Source organism: Caloenas nicobarica, chromosome 15 (assembly GCF_036013445.1).
Source record: "Caloenas nicobarica isolate bCalNic1 chromosome 15, bCalNic1.hap1, whole genome shotgun sequence".
NCBI classification, from domain to species: domain Eukaryota; kingdom Metazoa; phylum Chordata; class Aves; order Columbiformes; family Columbidae; genus Caloenas; species Caloenas nicobarica.
Window position 1 is genome coordinate 8,444,422 of NC_088259.1, and position 14,777 is coordinate 8,459,198.

Here is a 14,777-nt window from a genome sequence, read left to right on the forward strand (position 1 = left end):
TCTGGGTCAGGGTGACCCACGGGGTCGGGGAGGGCAGGTGGGGTCAGGCGGCTGCTGTCCCCTGCCGTGCACGGCTCTGTCCCTGCTGTAGCTGGCTGTGACCCCCTGCCCAGGTTTCTTTCCAGTCCCATTTGTCCCTCATCTCCACACACCAAGGGCCAGGGGCAGAGCCCACAGCTTGTCCCTGGCGCAGCAGTGGGAGCAGCTGGAGTGGCTCTGCCAGCTCTGCCACCATGGCGTTGCTCTGCAGCTGTTGCTTGGCTCAGCTGGTACAGCCTCTGTCCATAGGACCACTCAGGATCTGGCCCCACAGAGTGGGAGAGATGTCCTGGGCTGGCTCAGTGTCCCGGCACCGTGACAGGACCAGGGATTGAGTGGTTCCTGCCGTGGCCCCTGGCACATGGGTGATGCTCCCTACCCCCTCCCCTGGCCAGGTGTTTCATCTGCCCAGACCAGTGACTGCTTTTCCAACCAGGTTTTCACACTTTGGGATGCAAATGAGCCTTTCCCTGGTGCAAGGAATCCAAGGAAACTGGTTTCTGCACTCTCTTCCGCGACTGCTGAGGGGACATTGTGTGGCCCCTCAGCCTGGTGGGCCAGTCACTGCAGGTGATGGTGGCTGGAGGGTGCTCGCATGGAAATGGGAACCTCTCCCTGCCCCATGGCAGCGCCTGCCTGCACCTCCTGCCTGTGCACAGCTCAGGGCTGCCTGCTCATCCTGGGAACCCGCAGCCACACACAGGGATGGGGATGCAGGGCAGAAGGCAGTCACATGCTGGTTTATTCTGTTTCAGCGCTGCTGAGCAGCTGGGGCTGACAGGGATGGGGTTTGCCTCTGTGCCTGCACTGCCAGGAGACTTGACCTGGTGTAGGATGGTGCAGGTGGCACGCAGCCCTCAACGGCACAGCTGGGAGGGGCTGTGGGTGCCGGGACACAAGCCAGGACCCCTCTGAGCAATGCTGGTGCCCTCTTGGCAGTGGTGCAGAGGGTCCAGTGCAGGGATAGACACGGGGGGCAAAGGGGGCTGTGGCAGCAGCATCTCTTTGCTCACCCAGAGCGGTGCGATGGCAGCAGGGTGGGGAGCGGCCCCAAAATGGCAGCTCCTGGCGCAGCCCTCCCTGGCCTGAGCTAGGCCATGCCTGGAAGAGACAGGTGAGGCGGTCAGAGGAGGACGAGTGCTCCCCCCGAGGGATGAGGGGCCCTGGGGTGCCCCACCCTTGTGCCCACTGGCCTCCCTGCAGGCTGCTGGGACCCAGGAGGTGGGAGGCCAGAGGGGTCCTACCCTGCAGCATGGGGACACACGCCCGGCCGCAGCCCCGCAGGCAGCACTTCTGGTTGGGGGGACAATCCTTGTCCTGCAGGCACAGGAGGAAGCACTCGGCCGCTGGGTCATCATCAGTCATGGGGGGACACAGCCCGGGACGCACTGGAACACGTGGGTAGAGGGAGGGGTGAGGGGCCCATGCCTGCAGACAGGGTGTCCCTCCGGGGTGGGAGACCCATCTTGCCCACAGCCAGGGGGGTGCTGGCCCTGGCCAGGGGTGCTCCACCTGGGACAGAGCAGAGAGGGGACATGGGGGGGTCTCGGACCCACAGGTGGTTTTACCCTCCATGGGTGGTTTGCAGATGTGGCCGCAGCCGGTGGTGCAGCACTTGGCAGGCCCACGGCAGTCGCTGTCAGTGTCACACAGCTCCAGGCAGGGTCCCAGGGAGCCCCGCAGCACCACAGGGCACACTCCGGGCTTTGCTGTAGCATCATGTCCCCCTGGTGACAACGTGGACCACGGCCATGCTGGGATACTTCTTCCTCCTGGCACAGCCTCCGTCTCCAGCCTACCCCTGTGCTGCCCCCCATCCTGTCCCCGTCCTGTCCCCATCCTGTCCCCCATCTTCCCTCCCAGAGCCCAGTGCTGTCCACAGCCGCCAGCCTCATGCCCATACCGGTACGACCCAGTGAGACCAGTCACAGCTGCATATGGGATGCCAGTTGGCAGCTGGAGTGGTGAAGGACAACGCTGGCCATCAGCACCCAGCCTGAGTGGGGTGCAGGATGAGTGGAGGACGGGGTGCAGGATGGGATGGCATGGGCATGACGATCCCTTCCCACAGCGCCCCAAGGTTCTGCTTGTGCCCAGGGGCTCAGGGGTCCGGGGCTGTGCCAGAGGTGGTTGCGTGGCACCGTGAGCCGTGTGGCACCACATGCTGCAGCCAGTGGCACACACTCCCGGGGCCTGGATGGCTGCCATGGCTGCACACTTGGCCAGGCACAGCTGCTGGGGCTTGTCTGCTGGCATGGCTGGGCACACGCCAGGCATCGCAGGGGAGGAGGAGCAGTGCCACCACTGGCGTGGCTGCAGGGCAGCTGCGGGGCAGCCATGGGCAATGCTGGGGTGAACACGCTTGGATAGGGGGTGCAGGTCTGGCAAGCCCCGGCCCGAAATGGAGGGACGGTGCAGCTGTACCTGTGTCCGGGTGGGCACAGGCCAGCCCACAGCCAGAGAAGCAGCATTTGCGGTTCCCAGGGCAGTCCCGGTCATCGGCGCAGCGGTTGGGGCAGGTGGCCGCACTGCTCCGGGCACGCTTCCATGGGCAGAAGCCAGGTTTGGCTGGAGGGGGAGGCAGGTTTGGGACTCAGTGTGGAGCCAGTCTCGCACCACAGCACCCGCATCTCCCCCACAGAACGAGGAGGGGATGCAGACACGTGGCACCACCAGCCTGGCACAGGGACACCCGGGTGCCTCACCTGGCTGGGCAGGCGTGCAGCGGGTGCAGCAGCCGCGGGTGCAGCACTTCTGCCCAGGGCTGCACACGGTGTCGTTGCGGCAGCTCATCCTGCAGCTGGACCCAGCGGCGCTGCTGGCACGGGGGCAGTAGCCCGGACCCTCTGCGGAGGGAGATGCTCAGTGTGACCCCATGCCCGACACGGGTACCAGCCCCCGCCTGCATCCCACTCATCACCCATCTCCCTGTCCCGCGGTGGCACCTCTCGGGGGAGCCGGTGGTACCTGTGGTGGGGAGGAGGCAGGTCCTGACCTCCCCTATCTGGCAGCACTTCTCGGCACCGGGGCAGCTGCGGTCGGAGAGGCAGTACAGGGTGGGGGGGCGCAGGGGACGGCTCGTCCCCGCCGGGCACTCGCCCTCTTTCCGGGGGACAGGCCGGGCGGCGGGGGGCCGGCGTCCCCGAGGGGCCCGGTGCGGGGTCGGGGTGACCGTGGGGGCAGCGCCCTGGGCCCCGGCGCGGAGCTGCTGGGCCGGGGTGGGCGGCAGCTCCTCGGACAGCACCAGGAGCAGCAGGAGGAGGGTGCGCTGACCCGGCATCGTGCCGTCCTCAGGAAGCCGTGCTACGGGGCCACCGGCCGGGATTTAAACCCTGCCGGGGCGGGGATCGGCCGAGCCGAGCTGCCTCTTCCCATGGCAGCACCGTGTCGGGACCGTGGGAGCGTCCGGCGCCAACAATCGGGCTCGGGGGAGAGTCCCGGGGCAGTGCTGGGCTCGCAGCCCGTGGCTGATGCATCATCCACAGTGCAGCCTTTCCAGGTCACCGGTGACCGGCGAGCAGCCAGGCCAGGGGACGGCAGCGCTCCGGGAGCCCCTCTGCTGCACCCCGCCAGCGGCAGGGGTGGGACAGGGAGGAGCGGTGTGCTGTCCCTGCTCCTCGGTGTCCTACCGGCACACAGGATGGGCAGAGCTGCTGCAGAGGGCCGTGGGGCTGAGATAGGGGTGCACCAGCCCGCACCCTCACCACAGGGAGAGGGGGAACCGGCACTGGGCACCGGGCTATGCTGGGCGGGGTGAGGAGCTCACCCTGCGCCAGTGACAGCTGTGCTCTGTCCCTGACAAAGGTGGGGGCCCTGGGGATGCCAGCCCCTCGAAGGCACATGGAACATCTTGCTCTGCGCCAGGGGTGGGAGCGGGAGTGGAGTGGGCACAGGAGGCCAGGGCACCAGGAGCCCCATGGGGTGCAGGATGTGCCAGGGAGAGTGGGGCAGGAGCAGCAGCAGGAGTGGGGCCCAGCTCTGAGCAGGGAGGGGAGGGATGGGGCAGGGGCAGCCATGGGATGGGGTGGCAGGGGTGTAAGCTTTATGGCCCACAGTTCTTTCAGGCTCTGCCATGGGTGGCGTGCTGCTGCAGCTGTGAGTGCCCCAGGCAGGAGGGGGTTTGGGCGATGCTGATGCAATGGCACAGGCCAGCAGCATCTCTGTCCCCTGGCCACCACAGAGCAGAGAGCAGCTTCACTCCCATGGGACAGAGATGCAGCCATGCTGTGATGGGCCCGCTTTGAGCACAGCTGTGCAAAAGTGGAGGAGACAGCGTGCCAGGGCACCCTGGGCTGTGGGGCAGCCCCGGGCAGGGGCACTGCCTGGAGACCCTCGGGGACACGATGCAGATATAGTCAGTGCTGGTGTTTGGCAGGTGCAGCCCTTCCAAGTGGCACCAATGCCCAGCAGCAGCTGCAGCAGATAGGATATGGCTGGGACCGGGCAGAGCAGCTGCCCAACCAGAAGCATGGCAGGATGGAGAAGCGGCCACCAGCACAGCAGGGACAGGCTGCTTTATTGGTGAGAGTGGAGGGGGCTGTGGCGCACCCTGAGCAGGGGACCCTGGGGAAGAAGCTGAAGCTGAAGGCTCTGGGTTGGAGTGGATGGTGCAGGGCTGGGGCCTGGGCGTGCGGGACTCGTGTCAGGCAGCAGCTTCCCTGTGGCCAGGCTGGCAGGAGGCGGGGGTGCCTGCAAAGGGAGCAGATGCCATAAGCAGGACGGGCACATGAGTACTGTGCCCTGGGTGTTGTGGGAACCCCAGGGTTGGTGGGTGCCCGACTGACCTCAGGGGAGGGGTGTCACGCAGGAGACCTTGCCGCAGCCATTCCTGCAGCACTTCTGAGTCCCGGAGCAGTTGGAGTCCGTCTTGCACTGGTTCGTGCAGACGCCCAGCATGGGGATCCCTGGGCTGACGGGCGGGCAGGTGCCGGGCTTCTCTGCAAAAGGGAAGAGACCTGAGACCTGCCGGCCCTGGCACAAGGGACAGGGCCGGCTCTGCAGCTCCTGGAGCTGCAGGCATGGCCCCAGCCCCGGCTGTCACAGAGGAAGGATCCCTGTGCCAGCGGTGGCTCCTCCCCGCCATGGCTCTGCCTGTTGGCGCTTCCACCAGCCTGACCCAATGGGGACATGTTGGGGAGACCACGTGGCATGGTAGCCCCCATGGTCCCTGTGCTTAGCGTCCCGCTCAGGAGTGTGTGGCCAGCACAGGATGCATGGCCGCAGCACATGGTCCTGATAGCAGCATTGACCCCGCTTTCCCCCACAGACACCACAGACTGTCCCAGCTGCGTGCTTGTGGCACATGGGCTCAGTTGGGGGCGTGTGCCCCCTAGACAGCCTGTGCCCCAGCTGTGCGGGGCCCTGTCCTGCTGTCCCGCTGCCTGCCACCAGCACTGGGCTCTGGGCTCTGCACCGTGTCGTCCTCCACTGTGGCACAGGCAGGCCAGCATTGTCCTTGCAGGTGGCAATGGAGGTACTGGAGTCTCTGGTTCACATCCACAGGTTTGTGCTGGAGATCCCAACTCCTGCTATCCCGGCTGCTCTCTGGCAGGACCGGCACAGTGAGCACACTTGACCGGGTGGCTGTGGGGCCCAACCCACTGCAGGGCTGGGGATGATGCTGTTGGGAGATCCTTCCCAGGCACAGGGTCAGGAGGCAGGACAGTGCCCACGTCCTGCGCTGGCAGCCACTCATGAGGCTGAGTGGGCAGCGATGGGGAGGCCCCTGCCCTCTGCACCGGCTCCAGCATCGTCTGGTGGCGTCTGCTCAACCCCTGTGTCGCTGGGAGGAAGAAGGGATGAGTGTGGCCCTGGTGAGGCTGGATGGAGGGTGCACCGTGCCAGTAGGTCACCCTGGGCAGCACACCCCAACTCCGCCAGGCTCCCTGTGTAGCCCCCAATAACCATAACCGCGCTGCAGCCGGATTTGCAATGGGTGCCCAGGCCCACGGCTGCTATCGTGCCCCAGAACACCGGTGCTGCCAGCTGGGACAGGCTTTCGGCTCATGGCAGCGGGGCTGGGAGCAGGAGGCAGCGTTACCATCGGGCTTCTGGCAGGCCTTGCCGCAGGCCGCTGGGCAGCACTTGAGGGTGCTCTCACAGTCGCCATCGGACTGGCACCCCACCGTGCAGTTCACTGCTTCCATCGCCGGGTCCGGGCACACGCCAGCTTTCGCTGCAAGGCAAAGGTGGAGGGCGTGGGCGGCCGCTGGGGCTGCCGGCCCCCCGGCAGGGCAAGGGCTGCCAGCTCCAGGCGGGAGATGCTGCCGCCAGTCCCAGGGCTGGATCCAGGGATGCTGCCGAGCCCAACCATGCCGGGTGCCGGCTGGCTCTGGCCCCGGCCCCCAGCGCAGCAGGCCCCAGGGCTGGAGCGATGCTGGCTGCTGGCCCGGGGCGTGCCGTGCCGAGCCCAGCGTGCGCTCATACTCACTGGTGACATTCTGGGCGGATGCTGGAGGCAGCTCTGCCCAGAGAGCCAGGAGCCCCGCCAGGACGAGCACGCTGCGGGCCGTGGGCATGGTGTGGAGCCGGCGCTGTGCTGCGGGGCCCCGGCCGGCCTTTTAGCTCCTCTCCAGGTGGGGCCGGCGGGCGGGAGGGCTCGGCCTTCCGGGTGGCTCCCAGGGCCGGGCAGGGCCAGGCTCCCCCCTCGCGCTTGCACAACCCAAGTATCAGGTATCTGCCCGGCTGGCTGCCGACCAGGGAGGGGGAGCCTCGAGGAGACCGGGCGGCCACGCCGAAAACTTGCCAGGCAGGAACAGCAGCCGCCTGCCAGAGCCGCGGCACCATGCGCCGCATGCCAGACCGCAGTCGGCCCCAGCGCTGAGCCAGCTGGGGTGCAGGGCTGCTCGGCCACGGAGATGCCGCTGCTGCTGCCAGCGGTGAGCACGGCAGACGCAGGTGCATGGCAACATGGCACGATCCATCCCCACTCAGACTCTCCCTGTGCCACCCCAGCTGCCATTGTGAGCTCGAGTGGAGCCCCCAGCCTGGGCTGCTGATGCCCAGGGTCCAGGACGAGCTGGTGGCGCGGACAGAGGCTGTGGCTTGGCTGCTGCTGCCGCTTGCCTGGCTTCTGCTCCAGCCACTTGTTCTCCTCCAGCTTTCGCTCCTTAACTGAAGGGCCCTCCAGGCTCTCCCAGCAGGCGCCGGCCCTGGGTCTCCCCTGTGCCTCCCTGGCAGCCATGAGAGCTCCTCCTGCCTGGCCGTGACCTCATCCCATGGCCCCCGCCATCCTCACCGCCTCCTACAGCCCCAGGGATGTGGCCTGGATCAGCCAGCAGTGCCGGTTGGGTGAGTGGCTGGCAGGGAGCGAGCCACCAGCACGCTCTGGCTGTGTGCCCGGTACTCTGTGCCATGGCGGTGCCAGGGGTCGTACGACCCCAGAGCCCTGGGCCTGGCAGGGGGGGATACCCCTCCCATGGCACATGTGCTGCCGCGGGCAGGCCCAGGCACCTCGCGGCACCGGCTGCGCTGAGCCAGGGTGCGTTGGGTAGGCCCAGCCGACCAAGCGGCCCAGACTGCCCGGCGTGGCTGCCCTGCTCTCGTCAGTGTTTGCCACCCCGCCAGCTCCTGTCTCCTCCGCAGGTGCTTCCAGGGGTGGCTTTAACTGCTCAGGGCTGCTGATGGGAGAGGAGCAGCCCAGCACTGTGCCAAGCACCCTGACCCCTTTGCTCACAGCTCCCAGTTTTGGCTCAATGCCTTTGTAGTTTAGCTGCTGTCACCATGCAGGTCCCTGCGCATGGTGCTGGTGCTGCCCAGCCAGGGGACATGGGCCGGACCCCTCTGCTGGGGGACAATCCCAAAGCATCCCAGCTCCCTGGGACCCATCCTGGGCTCAGTCCCAAGCTGAGCCTCTCCTGCGCAGTGAGGAGGGTGAGACCTGCCCTGTCTCCAGTGATGTGCCCTTGTCACTGGCAGGGGCTCCAGGGCAGCCCCTGCTCCGGGCTGGAGCACCCTGCAGACCCGCGTGGGCCGGGGGTGGCGGGGCCAGGGACACGATCCCTGCCCCGAGTCACGATCCGCTGTCCGCTCTTCCGGGGTCTGTCTCCAGGTAATTTAACCCCACAGTCAACAATGTGGCACGGGGTGGAGTGGCAGTAAATCAGCAACTGTTTGCCTTGCCTGTGGTCCCCTCCCTGCCGTGGGTGTTTATGCAGTAACGGATGGCCCAGTCACCTGCCCCGCTGCTGCTCCGCGCTTCACTGTCCTCGGCAGCAGGAGCCGATGCATGGGGACAGGGGACAGGCCTGGGGCATAGGGGGAGTGGCAGGGCAGTCCTTGTCCCTGCGCCCTCCGGGCTGGGGTACTTGGTGGCTGGTGCCGGGGAGGCTGCCAGTGTCTGGCCATGCTCAGGCTGGCCGGGATGCTCCTGCTCTGCCCGTGCAGCTGGGCCCCGCTGTGGATAGCAATTCGGGGACCTGGGCTGGTGTTCCCAGCCCTGGGCCCATGCTGGGACTCCCTGAATAAAGGCGGCTGTGTTGCAGCCTGGTGGCCCCCATGCCAGGGCCAGGGCATGGTGCAGCAGTGGCTGGGGCGGGATGATAACGTGGTTGCTGCAAACATGACAGGCAGCCAGGTGGTGCGAGGGCTGCCCTCCGGGACAGAGGTGGGGGACCTGCGCTGTCCCTGCCCATGTTGTACAGGGTCAGAGCCCACCGGACCCTGCGGCCTCTCCTGGTGCAGCAGTGCTGCTGCCAGCCCCACGCTGCCCACCCAGCGGCTTGTCCCTGCAGCCGGGCTGCACCAGGGCAGCTGCGTGAGAGCAGATGAGAGCCTAGAATCGGAGATGAGGAGGAAATGGGGGAGGAAGGTGAGAGCTATGGGGAACAGTGTAGGCGTCAGCAGGTTTGCCCGAGGCTGCACCTTGGCCCCGCTGTGCCCCGCTGGCTGCCGAGCGGCCGATCCAGCCGGAGCTGCTCCCAGCCAGCCAGAGTGGCCAGGGGGGGCTGCACATGCAGGTGGCAGGGCCAGGGCTCCAGCCCATGCAGTCAGCATCGCTTCCCGGGAGACAGAAATGCTCTGGCTCCTGTCCCCAGTGCGTGCCACTGGGGATCCTGCTGTTCCCACCCTGGCTCTGCCAGCTGCTTCCTCACCAGAGGCCAAGGACGGCTGTGGGAAGTGCGGGGCTCTGCCGGCACAGCCACGGGCAGCCATCCCCGTGCCAAGTCATGTCCAGGGGAGGATCCTGGCTGAGGACGTGGGATCACCAGACCCAAGCCTGACCCCAAAGGCTCTTCCCTGCAGCATCCCTGGGTGGCAGTGCCTGCCCCTCTGGAGCCTAGTCACACCGGCTGCACCCAAGCCCCGCGGGTGACCGCGGCTCCTTCATGGCAGCAGGGAAGGTGTTGGAGTCACGTCTCTCTGCCTGCCAAGGGAGAGTGGTCAATGATTAAAAGGGTAGAGTTGCTGGACCAGGCATGATGCCCCCGGGCAGCTAGCCAGCCTCCTGCCGCTGCATGGAGTTGGGAGAGCAGGGGACAGTGATGGAGAGGGGTACCCTTCCTCAGGGAGAGCTCGGGCCTTGACAGTTGCAGCCTAGGCATTCCACACTGTGCACGGGCTGGCGCATGGGGTGTTATCTGACCCCTTTGGGGCCCGGCTGAACACCTGGCTGGTGATCGAGGGCTGGTGTCCCCGCAGGCAGGATGGTACCAGCCGTGCTGCCATGTCCCACTGCTGCCGCCAGCCCCCAGTGCCTGCACTGCCTGCATGGCACAGAGCTTGGTGGCCGCTCTCCGCCCTGCAGAGCTTGAGCCTCACGGCTCGGTGGTGGCGCATGGGGTGCCCCAGAGCTGGGGAAGCACCTGGCCCTGTGCTGGTGTGATTGGTCTTACCTGCTTGTCCCATGGGGGATCCCTGGCCTGAGCCAGCCCCACAATGTCCCAAGAGCCGGGGAACGTGGCCGCCCCGTAATGCCCGAGCACTCACCTGTGCCCCTAGGAGCTGCAGTGGCTGCCTGCGGTTGGGCACACAGGGCCAGGATGCCCATGAGCAGAATGCCGGTGGCCTTCATGGCTGTTCCTGCGGATGCTGGATGACCAGCGTGGGTCGGCAAGGGTTTATATCTGCGCAGGGCTGGGGAGGGGCCACCGCACACGTAACCTTGATGTACTGAAACTCTTGCTGCGTTTCATGGTGTGCCCGAGGCAGAGACAGCCCCACAATGTGTTATTGCCTCAGAAATCATTTACCATGGCCCTGTCTCAGCCCCAGCAGCCAGGCTGCAGACAGGGTGGGGACATCGGCACCCAACGGCATCCTCCCCAGTGGAAAGGGAGATGCAGCCATCATAACCCTCATGGCCACAGGGAGCCCAGAGGAAGGAGCTGGAACTCTCTGGCTTGCGAAAGAGGGGACGGAGGGGACAGGAGAAGGCTGGTACATCCTGAGTGGCCCAAAGGGTGCAGACGGGACTTTCTTCGCGTGGCTGCAGGAGCTGAGAGCACTGGGGGAGACCCGCAGGCAAGGGGCAGAGGGCAGGTGGTCTCGTCACCAAACTGTGGGAGCCAACATGGCAGATGTGAAGTGATGCCCAGGTGTGACAAGTGATTAGCTGAGTTTCTGGGACAAGAATTTAGGGGGCACAGAGCAGGAGGATGGAGCCCTGGGGTGGTGGCTGTCCTGGCAGTGTGGCACGGGGACATTCGGGGATGGAGCGGCTGCCTTGGTGCTGGCCTGGTGCCTGCATCCTGCTGTGTCTGCCCGCAGGTGACAGCTGGCTGGGTCCCTGCAGGCAAGTGTGGCCTCGGGAGGAGCGGAGCGTGGGAAGCCTGAGTGACGTGCCAGGCCAGGCGTTGCACACTGAGCACCATTCCTCTGCAGGGACAGGCAGGTGGCTGGGTGCCGGCACGCTGACTGGCTGCAGACCTGTGGCGGCAGATGGGTGCTCCAGCAGGGTCAGCACCGGGGCTGCCTTTCACCTCACTGTGCACCGGGACCGGCGGGAGGTGGTCCAGGACAGGGTGGGGGACCCCAAGGTTAACAGTGTGGGAAGGGGACAGAGAGCCTGTCACAGCTGAGCATGTGAAGGGTGACGGGGCCAAGAGTGAAGTGTGTTTGGTGCTCACAGGGATCCCATGGTGCTGCTGCGCCCTGAGGCTCTGCTGGCCACACCGGCCTAGCTCACCATGTCCCCCCATAGCCAAGGGCACAGGCAGGTGCTGCCGGCAGGCCAGGCAGAGGAGCCTGGCTTGCTGGGTGCGGGGGGGCTGGCACGGCTGCAGCAAGGGCAGCCCATGGCCACAGGGGTGGAGAGGGGCAGGAACTGGGTTTTGGAGGGGCTGGTGGAAGGGGTTCATCCTCCACTGGAGCTGTAGCTGGGGAGAAAGGCCTTGGCCGGGGTCCTGGTCTGCAGGGCAGGATGCTCCCTGCCTGGGGGTTTGTCACAAGGCCAGTGTGGCTGGAAGCAAGTGTCTGTACTGAGGCTGACCTGGCCTCTGTGGTCTCATACGGGGTTTTACAGCTCAACGATTGTATTTCCCCACTCGAAAATTCCTGTTTGCGTCATCCTTGCTCCAAGTGCCTGAAGGCACCTGTTGCTACAGAAATTCCGCGTCTGAAACAAATGGAACCAGAAAACCGGGGGCTGTAAAAGCAGTCCTGTGCCTGGTTTATGTGCACAGCGTCACTCTGAGTGACACCTTTGCCCCAACGTGGCACATGCTGCAGTGCCAGAGTGGTGATGCAAGGAGTCACCAGTCTCTTCTGAGCAGTGCCTGGTCCTTTGGCTGCCGCTGGCGGCCCCTCGCTCTGCAGGACTTTGGCCTTGCGCTCTTCTTCTCTCGGCTGCCGCACACCCACCGTGTGTTACAGCGCGTAGTTGTGTGCCATTAATGACAGGTGTTTGAGTCCTGCTGGCACAAGGCAGTGTGAAGCTGGCACAAGGCAGTGTGAAGCTGGCACAAGGCAGTGTGAAGCTGGCACGTCCTCCTGCCGCTGTGCCCTGGCCATGGGGAACAGACCCCTGGCATGTGCAGCCCCTCCCCGCCTGCGGCCCCTCCCAGCTGTGCCTGCCAAGGTGCCGCCTCTGCCCCCGCTGTCTCTCAGCTCCGTGAGCTCCGTGGGCTCGGGCCCGATCCTGCGCACATCCCGAGCGGCCGGCAGAGGAGGCTGTTGCTCCGCTGGAGCGGGCCGGGCCGTGTCGCGCTCCGGGAGCGCCGTGGCCGGGCCGGGGGCGGGAAGCGGCGCGGGTGCTGCGCCAGCCCGGCCCGGGACTCCCGGGCTCTACTTAAGCGGGCGTGGGCGGCGCGGGGCAGCGCCATGAAGTCGGGGCTGCTCCTGCTGCTGCTGCTGGCGGCCCCCCCGGGTACCCCTGGCCCGGCCGCGGGGCAGCACCTGCCAGGTGAGCCTCGGCCCGGGCTGCGCCCTGAGCTCGGCCCCGCCACCGCCCCGCTGTCCCCGGGGTCCCGTCGGTGGGAGTGCGCTGGGGGTCCCCGGTCTCCGAGCTGGGACATCCCGCCGGGGCGCCCTGCGCAGCCCCGCGGTCCCTGCTGCAGCAGAGCCCGCACCCAGCAGGGCTGGACCCCCCGGGGCAGTGCCGTGTCCCCTGGTCCCTCACCCACTGGCAGCTCCTGAGGCGCTGGGCGGCCCCGCGAGTGCCCGGTACCGCGACGTGCCCCACTGCCCGTACTGGAGTCCTGCCCGCCGTGACCCCCTGCCTGTCCCCACAGGGAGGGATGGCGAGTGTCCCCTGCCCAGCCAGATCTCCGTGGGACGCTGCGACAACTTCTGCTCCTCGGACAGGGACTGCCCGGGCAGCGAGCGCTGCTGCAGCACCGGCTGTGGACGGGAGTGCCGGCTGCCCATAGGAGGTGAGGAGGTCACTTCACCCCGGTAGCCATGGGTGAGCCTGTGCAGTGCCCTCCAAGGGGGGGTGGGTGACTGCAGCCACCTCGGGGAGCAGGTCCTGCAGCCCTGCCAGCCCCCGTGCCCCGTCCCGGCAGGTGGACAGGATGTGCTGGGTCTGGGATCTTCTGAGAGGAGCTGCTGCCTGCGGGGTGCATCACCCACAAGGGCTGACAAGGGTGTCCCATGCACCCATCCCTGCTCTTGGCCCCTCTGGTGTTGGGGGACAGGGGTGCCTGTTGCTCCCTGCCTGCAGGCCCAGGGGTGGGCACCCATGGGTGGGCTGGGTGGTGGGGTCAGGCAGTGCCTGGTGGGGCTCTGACCCTGTTGGGCACCCTCAGCCAAGAGGGGCTTCTGCCCGCGGGCTCCTGACCTGGTGAGCATCTGCCTGGTGGAGTGCAGCAGCGACAGCCAGTGCCCAGGCAAGGAGAAGTGCTGCAGCATGGGCTGCCACGTCCAGTGTGTACGGCCAGTGCCAGGTAAGGACAGCCCCAGGGCTTGGTGGGAGGGGGCTGCGGCCAGGACAGACCCCGCCTGTGACCCTGTCGCCTTTCCCACCTGCAGCCAAACCAGGCGTCTGCCCCAAGAGAAAGGTGCTGCAGACCTTTGCCCCCTGCAACAACTCCTGCACTGATGACACCGACTGTCCTGGCCACAAGAAGTGCTGCTTCACGGGCTGTGGCCTCGGCTGCCTGTCTCCAGACAGAGCTACTGTGGCCCCGCTCCTGCGCACTGGTGGGCGCCACGGGCTGGATCCTGCTCCTGCCGACAGCCCTGTATCCTCACCTCACATCTGTCACCTCCCACCCGTGCCTGGCCCGTGCAGGGGACACTTCCGTCACTACGCCTACAACCCTGCCACGGGGACCTGCCAGCCCTTTACCTACAGTGGCTGCCAGGGGAACGCCAACAACTTTGACACGGTGGAGGAGTGCCAGCAGGTCTGCCAGCAAACAGGTGAGAGGAAGGACTGGGCTGCCCTGTCGGGGCAGGGTTGGGAGTGCAGGGCTGCCTCCCTGCAGCTGGGCAGCCAGACCTGGTGGGTCTGCTGAGGTCCCCATGGAGCGAGGGCAGCCCCCCCGTGGCAGGGAGCGTGGCAGCACCCCGCATCACCCTGTCACACAGCACAGGAGCCTCTGATTGTACATGCTGGCTGATTTCAACCAGCTCACACCTCCATCTTGGGAGCTGTGTCGTCTTTGATAATCAGGCTGCAAAATCATGATTACTGACACTGTTGCCTGGTTCTGACCAAGGCAGGAAACCTGACCAGGGCGGCACTCAGCCTGCACGGGCTGGGGGAAAAGCCTGCTCATGCAACTTGCCTTCCCACGACTCTGCTGAACGCGTTTGGCAGAGCTGGCGGAGCCGCGGTGGCCCCCAGGGTGAGGGGGCGGCACCGTGTGGGCACTCGCCTGGTTGTGACATCTGTTTCCTAGTGGAGCTGCGGGCAGTTTGGGCCGTTGGTGGATGAACAGCCACCGTGATTGCTCGGCTTCCCTGGCACCACAGTTGTGTCTTCACACAACACTGGAGCCACGAGAGCTGCTCCCGGCTGTGCCACGTCCCCGGAGCTGTGGGTGGGGGGGCAGCCTGTGCCCAGGGCTGGGGGGGGGTGAATGCATTCGGAGTGAGGGCAGCGGCCAGTATGGGGCCAGCTCTGCTCCCCAGGACGCTACTGCCTGCACCCCTGTCCTCACTGTTCCCTTTTGTCCCCAGGGAGAGCCAAGGAGTGACCCTGAGGAGGAGGTGCCAGCGGTGCCTGCCCCACACCCCCTGGGACCAGCGGCCCTGGGGTCGGGGTCTGTTGCAGTGCTGGCCACCACGCTCTGCCCCTTGCAATAAAGTGCCAGGACGCCTGGCTTGCAGCAGCCCTGTCTCCTCTGCCTGGCCTG

General features: G+C 66.5%; 2 protein-coding genes across 2 annotated transcripts; one reads left to right on the plus strand and one right to left on the minus strand.

Moving 5' to 3' along the window:
* Positions 1-4,567: 4,567 nt before the first annotated feature.
* Positions 4,568-6,572, minus strand: LOC135994943 (WAP four-disulfide core domain protein 2-like). The gene is made up of 4 exons (XM_065645883.1): positions 6,470-6,572; positions 6,080-6,214; positions 4,824-4,976; positions 4,568-4,728 (listed from the first exon to the last, which is right to left on the minus strand). The coding sequence occupies exons 1-3, from the start codon at positions 6,555-6,557 to the stop codon at positions 4,825-4,827; spliced, it is 375 nt and encodes a 124-aa protein (XP_065501955.1). The 5' UTR covers positions 6,558-6,572; the 3' UTR covers positions 4,568-4,728; position 4,824.
* A 684-nt stretch (positions 6,573-7,256) lies between these two features.
* On the plus strand, positions 7,257-14,713 carry LOC135995027 (papilin-like). Its single transcript, XM_065645992.1, has 7 exons — positions 7,257-7,329; positions 10,747-11,000; positions 12,085-12,379; positions 12,708-12,848; positions 13,224-13,361; positions 13,447-13,839; positions 14,602-14,713. The coding sequence occupies exons 1-7, from the start codon at positions 7,257-7,259 to the stop codon at positions 14,616-14,618; spliced, it is 1,311 nt and encodes a 436-aa protein (XP_065502064.1). The 3' UTR covers positions 14,619-14,713.
* Positions 14,714-14,777: the final 64 nt, after the last annotated feature.

Excerpts from the sequence above, each read along its gene's own strand:
- LOC135995027 (XM_065645992.1), top strand. The coding sequence starts at position 7,257 with ATGGCCCCCGCCATCCTCACCGCCTCCTACAGCCCCAGGGATGTGGCC. Across the intron at positions 7,330-10,746 it reads CAGCCAGCAGTGCCGGTTGG|GTGACAGCTGGCTGGGTCCC; the intron begins GTGAGTGGCTGG and ends GTCTGCCCGCAG. Across the intron at positions 12,849-13,223 it reads GTGCCGGCTGCCCATAGGAG|CCAAGAGGGGCTTCTGCCCG; the intron begins GTGAGGAGGTCA and ends GGGCACCCTCAG.
- LOC135994943 (XM_065645883.1), bottom strand. The coding sequence starts at position 6,557 with ATGCCCACGGCCCGCAGCGTGCTCGTCCTGGCGGGGCTCCTGGCTCTC. Across the intron at positions 6,215-6,469 it reads ATCCGCCCAGAATGTCACCA|CGAAAGCTGGCGTGTGCCCG; the intron begins GTGAGTATGAGC and ends TTTGCCTTGCAG. Across the intron at positions 4,977-6,079 it reads GGCCTGCCAGAAGCCCGATG|AGAAGCCCGGCACCTGCCCG; the intron begins GTAACGCTGCCT and ends TCCCTTTTGCAG.